The 10,746-nt window shown below is 48.4% G+C and overlaps 1 protein-coding gene across 1 annotated transcript; it reads left to right on the forward strand.

The window, feature by feature from the left end:
• Nucleotides 1-513: 513 nt before the first annotated feature.
• Nucleotides 514-8,200, forward strand: LOC140418945 (uncharacterized). The gene is made up of 2 exons (XM_072502620.1): nucleotides 514-556; nucleotides 5,790-8,200. Exon 2 carries the CDS (start codon nucleotides 5,906-5,908, stop codon nucleotides 6,773-6,775), a length of 870 nt encoding a protein of 289 aa, XP_072358721.1. The 5' UTR covers nucleotides 514-556; nucleotides 5,790-5,905; the 3' UTR covers nucleotides 6,776-8,200.
• Nucleotides 8,201-10,746: the final 2,546 nt, after the last annotated feature.

Consider the following 10,746-nt stretch of genomic DNA (forward strand, 5'->3'; position numbering starts at 1 on the left):
ACACACCCCTTTGAGATCGCTGCACTCATTTAATTCCAGCCACTTGAGAATTCTTGATTTTAATCTCTCCACCATTACTGAGTTGCCAAGGCCTCAATTTCAGGAATTTCCTCCTTAAAACTCTCCGACTCTCTGACTCAATTTCTTCCATTAAGATTCTCCTTCAAATCTAATATCTCCTCATGCGGCTCAGTGTCAATTGTTATTTTGTAACATTTCTCTGAAAGTCTTAAAAGTTATATTCTGTTCAAGTCACAATATAAATTCGAGTTATTGTCACTGCCCTCGGCATATATTCTGCCCCATAAATAAGAATTTGTAACTCCGAGTGAAAGTCTGTCATGAAGACATTACAAAAATGTTGCCCCCAACAATGATGGCGACTGAGCCTGCGCTCTGCTGCTCGTGCCCCAATAAAGATGGTGGGTGCGCGTGCGCACTTCTGCCAGTGAGCCAAATAACGAGGGCGCATGCGCACCGCTGCCAGTACCAAATAAAGATGGCGGGTGCACAGGCTCGTATGTAACAAAGCTGCAGCCTCCGCCCAGATCCCCAGGTACCGGTGGTTTATTTTGTCAGATGTTCAGTTCATATAACATGTTTACGAAGCGTGCCTAACAACCCGCATGATCCAGCTCGCCCTCCGTCCCGCCATTCCCACCTTCACGGATTGTGGATCCGAGAAAGAAACTTTTCTGCGTCACCATTAATCACACTGCGCATGCTTCACTCGGCCCAGTCCCGCCCCTGATTCACTCCGATTGGCTGGAGGACCTGTCACTTCCAACCCCCCCCCCTCCAGGACCCGTCCACTCTTCTATTGGTCGCGCGATGCCGTCAATCATTGTCCGGGAATTATGAGGGGTCAGGTGAGAGGTCAGTGTTGGGGGCGGGGTTTACAAATCCCGAGTGCGGCCCCAGAGCTGAACAATGAACATTCTCCACTCTCACTGTCCACCGCTTCCGGCTTCTCTCCACAAACAACCTCACAGAGACCAGGGGGGAGACACTGACCCAGTGACAATGTCACTGCATTAGTCACCCAGAGAGACAGGAGAATGTTCTGGGGACATTAAATTAATAAAATCTGGAATTTAAAGTTCGTTTCAGTGATGGTGACTGAGGGTCACTGAGAAAATCTCCAATGTCATTGGATTAGGTCAAAAAGGCAGAACGTAGGAAACTAGTTATTTTAAAGCCTGTTGTTGGGAAACTGTTGGAATCCATGATTGAGGAAGTAATAACTGGACATTTGGAAAGTCAAACTGCAATCCATCAGAGTCAGCGTGGTTTTGTGAAGGGTATATCGTGCTTGACTCATTTCTTGCAGTTCTTGGAAGATGTAACAAGCCAAGTGGATAATGGGGTCCTGTCGATGTATTTTGACTCCCAGAATACATTTGATAAAGTGTCACATAAAAGGTAATAATAAAGGTAAAATCCCACGGGGTTGAGAGATATTAGCTTGGATAGAGGATTGGCTAACCAACAGACAACAGAGAGTGGGGTTAGATTTATTGACACATGTACTGAAGAAAAATGTTTTTACCCAGAGGGTGGCGAGGGTCTGGAATGCACTGCCGAGGAGGGTGGGAGAGACGGTTGTCTCACATCCTCTAAAAAAGTACCTGGATGAAGACTGGCACGTCATACCATTAAAGGCTATGAGCCAAGTGCTGGCAAATGGGATTAGGTAGGTGGGTCAAGTTTATCATGTGTTAGTGCAAACTCGATGGACCGAAGGGCCTCTCCTGCACTGGGAAATAAATGAAATGAAAATTGCTTATTGTCACAAGTAGGCTTCAAATGAAGTTACTGTGAAAAGCCCCTAGTCGCCACATTCTGGCGCTTGTTCGGGGAGGCTGGTACGGAAATTGAACCGTGCTGCTGGCCTGCCCAGTGTGCTAAACCAGCCCCTCTGTGTTGCTGATGATACAAAGTTCGGTGGCATCATAGACAGCATAGTTGATTGCATTATATTGCAAGAAGATATTGACAGACAAGGTCAATGGGCAAGATTGTGGTAATGTAAACATGTGTGAGGTTATCTGTTTGGAACCAAAAAAGGATAGAACTGAGTACTTTCTAAATGGAAAGATGTTAAGTATAGTGGATGTCCAAAGAGATTTGGGGTTCATAGAATCTATGGCACGGAGACCGGCCCTTCAGCCCAAACCGGTCCATGCCAACCAAAAAGCTCATCTAGGTCAATCCCATTTGCCTGCATTTGGTCCATATCCCTCTGAACCTTTCCTAACCATGTATCTGTCCAAATGCCTTTACAATCTTGTCAATGTCCCTGCCTCAACTACTTCCTCCGGCAGCTCATTCCGTACCATCCTCTGTGTAAAACCATTGCTCCTTAGGTTCCCATTAATTCTTTCCCCTCTGAACTTAAACCAAAGGCCTCTAGTTCTCGATTCCCCAACCCTGAGAAAAAGACTGAGTGTATTCACCCTGTCCACGCCTCTCATGATCTTATACATCTCGATAAGATCACCCCTCAGTCTCCTACGCTCCAAAGATAAAGGTCCTGGCCTGTCCAATCTCTCCCTTTCACTCAGTCTCTTGAGTCCTGGCAACATCCTTGTAAATCTCTTCTTCACTCTCTCCAGTTTAATAACATCTTTCCCATAGCAAAGCAGCCAAAACTGAACACAATACTCCAGGTGCGACCTCACCAACGTCCTGTACAACTGCAACATAACTTCCCAACTTGTATACTCAGTGCCCTGACTGATGAAGGTCAGCACGCCAAAAGCCTTCTTCAGAGAATTTATAGTGCAGAAGGAGGCTATTCGGCCCATCGAGCCTGCACCGGCCCTTACAAAAAGCACCCTACTCAAGCCCACTTATCTACCCTATCCCCGTAACCCAGTAACTCCCACTTAACCTTTTTTTTGGACACTAAGGGCAATTTAGCATGGCCAGTCCACCGAACCCGCACATCTTTAGACTGTGGTAGGAAACCAGGGAACACACGCAGACACGGGGAGAACGTGCATACTCCGCACAGACAGTGACCCAGCTGGGAATCGAACGGGGGTCCCTGGAGCTGTGAAGCAACTGTGGTAACCACTGTGCTACCGTGCTGCCCTATCGACCTGTGACTCCACCTTTAGAGAACCGTGCACCTGAACTCCAAGATCTCTCTGTTCCATGATACACCCTCAGGCCTTACCATTCACTGTGAAAGTCCTACCTTGATTTCTGAAATGCAACTCCTCACACTGATCTGTATTGAATTCCATTTGCCATTTCTCGGCCCACTTCCCCAGCTGATCAAGTGCCCGCTGCAATTTTTGATAACCTTCCTCACTGCCGCCAAGACCACCTATTTTAGTGTCATCTGCAAACTTACTGATCATGTCTTGTACATTCTCATCCAAATCGTTGATTATAGATATAAACAGCAATCTCCTAGTTACTGATCTCTGAGTTACTCCCTATTTAGTTAATTACTCCAGTTTCTCAAATTTAGAACAGATTCCCAATCAGCCAATCAGCTTTACTCTGAGGTAAGTTATTTATATTTACTGTTCAAAGCTTCTCCTCCCCGGATTCGGGCCAAATCCGCTCCCTGCTGAATAGGCCGTGAATCCCTGAGGTAAGTTATTTATATTTACTGTTCCAAAGCTGCTCCTGCCTGAGTTCGCACCAACTCCACTCCCTGCGTTGGTGAGGTTCATCCCTGGGTGTCTGGAAAATCATTAGGACAGTAACTGTCCTGTTAGGTAATGAGTCATTTTGCTTCCTAATTGGCCGAGGAAGGCAGTGTGTCACAAGGATGGATGTGTTGACCGATTAATGGCTGGAGGATGGGGGCTGGGTCATGTGATCAAACCTCCAGGAATACATTTAATCAAAGTTGGCGAGGAGAGAATGTTCTGAATTTCTATCCTAAACTGACAGTGAGGTTTCTGTAAATTTACAGGACACTGGAAGTAGAGGTTTAACAGGCGGGAACTGCAAACCAAACGTCACATCGCGATCTGACAGAGTCACTTGATTCATTAGAAACTGAATTTCAGCAGCATCTGGGTGTGGAAGGTAAAAGGTTTGTCTGTTCTGTCTGTGAGGGAAGATTTCAGGTCTCAGTGTGACTGGAAAAGCCCCGAGATTCACAAACCCTGGTTAGGCCAAACCTGGAGAACTGTGTTCAGTCCTGGGCAATAAACCTGAGGAAGGATAGAATGGCCTCGGGGGGAGTGTAGCACAGATTTACCTGAGTGATATCTGAACCCCCTGGGGTTAAATTACAAAACTAGATTACACAAAGGAGTCAGAGACATGATGGCACAAAGGGCATTCGGCCCATTGAGACCATGCTAGCTCACTGGGGCAATCCAGTCAGTGCCATTCTCCTGCTCGATCCCTGTATCCTCGCAGTTTTATTTCCCTCAGATGTCTATCCAATTTCCTTTTGAAATCAAATCATTCATTGTTTCTATTTTCAAACTCCCTCATAGGCAGCAAGTTTCAGGTCATTGCCACTCGCTGTGTAAAAACATACATCTCATATCAGCTCATATCTCCTGTACCTTTGACATACAAACTCGGAACAGGCCACTCGGCCCCTCGAGCCTGCTCAGTATTAAATAAGATTGCAGCTGATCTCATTCTAACGTTAACTCCACATTCCTGCCTACCCCTGATGACCTTTCACCTCCTTGCTCATCATGAATCTATCCAGCTCTGCCTTAAAAATATTCAAGGTCTCTGCTTCCGCTGCCTTTTAAGGACGTGAGATCCAAAGTCTTCCAACCCTCAAGAGAATACAAAATCCTCATCTCCATCTGAAATGGGTGACCCGTTATTTTGCAACAGTGATGCCCTCGTTCTAGATTCTCCCACAAGAGGAAACATCCTCTCCACATCCACCCTGTCAAAACCCCTCAGGATCTTATATGGATCAATCCAGGTTTTACCCAAAACTTTACATCTTTGTCCCTAGTTCTTGGACGATCAGTGAATGGAAACAGAGTTTCTTTGTACACCTGATAGAAATCTGGCATAATCTTGAGTTCCTGAATCAAATCTCCCCTCAACCTCCTTTGCTGGAACTATTCTGGTAAATCTCCTCTGCACCTTCTCCAAGAACCTTCAGATCCTTCCTGAAGAGTGGTGACCAGAGCTTTATAAAGATTCATCGAATAGAATTGGAATCATAGAATTCCTACAGTGCAGGAGGCCACTCGGCCCATCGAGTCTGCACTGATTCTCTGAAAGGGCACCCTGCCTCGGCCCACACTCCTACCCTGTCCCTGTAACCCCATAGCCCCACCTAACCTGCACATCCCTGGCCACTAAGGGGCAATTTATCAAGGCCAATCCACCTAACTTTCCCTTCATTGGACTGTTAGAGGAAACCTGAGCACCAGGTGGAAACCCACGCAGATACTGGGAGGAAGTGCAGACCCCACACAGACAGTCACCAAGGCCGGAATTGAACCCGGGTCCCTGGCGCTGAGAGGCAGCAGTGCTAATCACCATGCCACCAGAAGCATAGTTTTGGTGTCAATATTACTCTTTATGAAGCTCAAGGTCGAATTTGCATTGCCAACTATTCTCTTTAGTATGACTTGTAGATATACAAAATCCCTCTTCACCTCTTTCTCTCTCCTCCCAAAGAGGCCAGTTGGGTTTTTATGACAATCCAGCAGTTTTCATGGTCACTTTTTCCCAGTGCCGGCCCCACAAATGACCAGCTCAATCATTCAGCTCAATTTCACAACCTGCCTTTGTGTTTTTGTGGGTTCTCTCACTCCCTATTTTCTGTTTTAAATCAGTTTCACAGGGTGTTCGAAGGGGAGACTTCAAAGTCCGGAAACTCAAGCCAAGCATCACATCAGGATCTGACAGAATCCTCAACTTATCATATCCTGAATATCAGCAGATTTTGAACATGGAAGGAAAAAGCATCATTCACACTGCGGGGAAACCGTACACGTGTTGTGTGTGTTGTCGAGGATTCAGTCAATCATCAGGCCTCACAAGCCACAAATGCAGTCACACTGAGGAGAAACCGTGGAAATGTGCGGACTGTGGGAAAGGATTCACTTCCCCATCCCAGCTGGAAACTCATCGACGCAGTCACACTGGGGAGAGACCATTCCCCTGCTCCAAATGTGGGAAGAGATTCACTCAGTCATCCGCTCTGTCCACACACCAGCAAGTTCACACTGGGGAGAGACCATTCACCTGCTCCAAGTGTGGGAAGGGATTCACTCGGTCATCCGCTCTGTCCAGACACCAGCAAATTCACACTGGGGAGAGACCATTCACCTGCTCAGAGTGTGAGAAGGGATTCAGTGATTCATCCAACCTGCAGAATCACCAGCGAGTTCACACTGGGGAGAGGCCGTTCACCTGCTCAGAGTGTGGGAAGGGATTTGCTATTTCAGCCCACTTGCTGAGACACCAGCGAGTTCACACTGATGAGAGACCGTTTAAATGTCCAGACTGCGGGAAGCGCTGTAAAAGTTCTGGGGATCTAATGTACCATCAACGTGTTCACACTGACGAGAGACCGTTCAGGTGCTCTCACTGCGGGACTGGGTTCAGACGATCATGTGACCTCACTGTACATCAGCGAATTCACACTGAGGAGAGGCCATTCACCTGCGCCGAGTGTGGGAAGGGATTCATTCGGTCATCCGCTCTGTCCACACACCAGCGAGTTCACACAGGGGAGAGACCATTCACCTGCTCCGAGTGTGGGAAGGGATTCACTACTTCACCCAACCTGCTGAAACACAAACGAGGCCACAAGTAACCATAGTGATTGGATTTTGCTGATCCTCACATTCAGGACTGAACCATATTCATTTGGGTCTCTTTCTGCTTATGACAAACTCCGGCCCATTTACAGGGGCTAATATTTTGGCTTATAAAGTCAAATAAATTGACTGAAGACCATAAGACATAGGAGTGGAAGTAAGGCCATTCGGCCCATCGAGTCCACTCCACCATTCAATCATGGCTGATTTCAACTCCATTTACCCGCTCTCTCTCCATCGCCCTTAATTCCTTGAGAAATCAAGAATTTATCAACTTCTGTCTTAAAGACACTCAATGTCCCGGCCTCCACCGCCCTCTGTGGCAATGAATTCCATAGCCCCACCACTCTCTGGCTGAAGAAATTTCTCCTCATCTCTGTTCTAAAGTGACTCCCTTTTATTCTGAGGCTGTGCCCCCGGGTCCTAGTCTCCCCTGCTATTGGAAACAACTTCCCTACGTCCACCCTATCTAAGCCATTCATTATCTTGTAAGTTTCTATTCGATCTCCCCTCAACCTCCTAAACTCCAATGAATATAATCCCAGGATCCTCAGACGTTCATCGTATGTTAGGCCTACCATTCCTGGGATCATCCGTGTGAATCTCTGCTGTACCCGCTCCAGTGCCAGTATGTCCTTCGGAGATGTGGGGCCCAAAATTGCTCACAGTATTCTAAATGGGGCCTAACTAATGCTTTATAAAGCTTCAGAAGTATATCCCTGCTTTTATATTCCAAGCCTCTTGAGATAAATGACAACATTGCATTTGCTTTCTTAATTACGGACTCAACCTGCAAGTTTACCTTTAGAGAATCCTGGACTAGGACTCCCAAGTCCCTTTGCACTTCAGCATTATGAATTTTGTCACCGTTTAGAAAATAGTCCATGCCTCTATTCTTTTTTCCAAAGTGCAAGACTTCACACTTGCCCACGTTGAATTTCATCAGCCATTTCTCCATCCCGATGGAAACTCATCGGCGCAGTCACACTGGGCAGAGACCATTCACCTGCTCCAAGTGTGGGAAGGATTCACTCGGTTATCTACTCTGCCCACACACCAGCGAGTTCACACAGGGGAGAGACCATTCACCTGCCCCAAGTGTGGGAAGAGATTCACTCAGTCATCGGCTCTGTCCACACACCAGCGAATTCACACTGGGGAGAGACCATTCACCTGCGCCGAGTGTGAGAATGGATTCAGTGATTCATCCAACCTGCGGAAACACCAGCGAATTCACACTGGGAGAGACGGTGGCGTTCGCGAGCGGAGCGGCCGCGATGAGGAGAAGCTCCTGCTGGTCCACAATATCGCGGTCTTTTTCGGGGGGCTCCCCGCTGTTTAAAATAAAATGAAACTTCTCCGGGGTCGGCCCTGCCTCCCTCGCCCGTCAAAGCTCCATTTCAGGGAGCGGGAGGGTTGGAAGGATGAGGGGGGGGGGTGGGGGGAGAGACTGGTCCCGGTGGGTTCGGTGGAGCGGCTGCACGTGGAGGAGGAGCAGGACAACCTGAAAGCCGGACCTGAAAATTTGAAAGGAGCAGCGGGGGCGGAGCCAAACAGGCCGAGGCGGCAGGCCCAAAGCCAGGGCGTGATGTAGGTGAGATGTCCCACATCGGATGTCCCGCCAAGAATGTAATAAGAGGACTGAAGCCCGGTCCCAGGGAAATTCTGGAGGAATGCAAAAAAGAAGAGAAAGATGTTTTAAAGAAATTTGGTTGAAAAAAATGTTTTCTCCCTTTTTTTATGAAGGAAGAAATGTTTTTTGTTTTTTCGATTTATAAAAAAAAAAAAGGATTGAAGAAGGAAAGAAGGTGGGAAAAAAAAGGAAAAATAATAAGCCGTTAAAGGATGCGAAAAGCAGCGTTGAGAAAGGTTGGAAACACGGGCTCGCCGTTGAATGAGAAGACGAGCAAAAGCGCTGACAAGATGGCGGATGCCGGACCGCGTGGTGGGTCAGCACTACTTACGGTGGAGAAGATGACCGAGGTGATGGTGGTGGAGCTGGAAAAGCAGTTTGTGAGGCACATGGAGGCGTTGAGGAAGGAGACGGCGATCGCATCGAAGTCATTGGTGGAGGAAGCAATCGCCCCAGTGAGGATAGCTGTGGCAAAGACACCGGCCGAGGTGAGAGAGCAGGGCGAGAAGATGAAGGAAGTGGAGGAGGGCGTGTCGCAGCACGACGACCTGCGGAGGGTGGTGGAGGTCAACAGAGGACTCTGAGCAAAGCCCGAGGACTTGGAGAACTGCTCGAGGCGGCACAATCTGAGAATTGTGGGCTTGCCCGAAGGGACAGAGGGTGCAAGGCCAGCAGAGTACTTCACTAAGAAGCTGGCGGAGTTGATGGGGGTGGGTGAGAACCCCTCCCGGTACGAGCTGGACCGAGCTCATCGGTCATTAAGGCCGAAGCCCAAAGTGAATGAGCCGCCAAGAGCAGTAATTATCTGCTTCCATAAGTACTGCATGAAGGAGAAGGTGGTAAGCTGGGCGAAGGAGAAGCGCAAGGTGCAGTGGGATGCTGCTGGAGTTTGGATCTACCAGGACTTGACGGTGGAGTTGGCAAAAAGACGAGGTTCGTTCTGGCGAGTGAAGGCGGCACTGTACAAAAAGGGGGTGCGATTTGGTATGGTATACCCGGCGAAGCTGAGGGTGACGTATGAAGCCAAAGACTTTTATTTCGAGACAGCGGAGGTGGCTGAGTCGTTCGCGAGGGCAGAAGGCTTGGGACAGACGTGAGGAGTGGAGCTGGAAGAGAGACTGGGCTGTGATTGGGGAGCTGGAAAATGTATAAATGCTGTAACTTTCTTTTTACTGACGTGTATTGTAATTTAATTCTCTTCACATTGTTGCAGAGTTCAGGTTATTGGTTGGGTTGATTGGCATTCTGCGTTGCGACGGTTATATCTTAGTTTAGTGAATTGTATGGGTTGGATTGTTGTTTTTGTTTTTTCTGCGACTGGGTGGGAGGGGATGGTATTTCTTGGCGGGAGAGCCACCCGTGCTCGCTAACTAAAGTCAGCTAGTGAACGGAGGAGGGCTGTGGATATTGGAGCCTGATTAGCAGGTTTCGATGGGCCTACGAAGCAAGCGAGGGGGGGGGGGGGAAGGGATTGATGCTGGGAGATGTTTTTTCGAGAGGAAGTGTAGGGGGGGGGGGTGGTTTGGGAGGGGGGGGAAGGGGTTCGATGTTAATGGATAGGGGCGGGTCAGGCTCATGGGGTAGGGATGATGATGGTGGATAAGAAGGGGGGGGGGGGTGGGGGGTGAGAGACCTCCAGTTAGGATAGTCACGTGGAATGTGAGGGGATTAAAAGATCCGCTCAAGAGGTCAAGGGTGCTTGCGCATCTTAAAAGTTTGAAAGCTGGTGGAGCAATGCTGCAGGAGACTCACTTGAGTATGAAGGATCAGTTGAAACTTAAAAAGTGCTGGATTAGTCCGGTGTTTCACTCTGGATTTGACGGAAGGGCTTGAGGGATAGCGTAATGGTCAGCAAAAGAGTACGCTCCCAGATGGAGAAGGTGGTGGCAGATCAGGGGGGTAGATATGTGATTCTGACAGGGGCGCTGGAGGCGAGGTTAGTGGCGTTGTTAAGTGTATGTTAGCAGGTCAGCTCCGGAGGGAAGCAACGACAAGGAAAATTGTTCAGCTGTGGGATAGGGCAAGGAAGTTGGTGGTGGCTCCGGATCTGATTAACAAGGTTTTTGAGGAATTTTATGAGAGGTTTTACAGGTCAGCCACCTGGGGGAGACCGTGAGATGCAGGAATTCCTAGATGGGTTGGAATACCCGAGGTTAGGGGAGGGGGACAGGGCTACATTAGAAGGAGCGATAGTGGAGCAGGAGATAAAGGATGAGATTGGGAGGATGCAGTCGGGGAAGGTGGCAGGGCCGGATGGGTTTCCAGTGGAATATTATAAAAACTTCAAGGATAAGCTGGTACCCCTGATGGTGGGGATGTTTTAAGAGGCGATAG

The sequence above is a fragment of the Scyliorhinus torazame genome, chromosome 5 (genome assembly GCF_047496885.1).
Source record: "Scyliorhinus torazame isolate Kashiwa2021f chromosome 5, sScyTor2.1, whole genome shotgun sequence".
Lineage (NCBI taxonomy): Eukaryota > Metazoa > Chordata > Chondrichthyes > Carcharhiniformes > Scyliorhinidae > Scyliorhinus > Scyliorhinus torazame.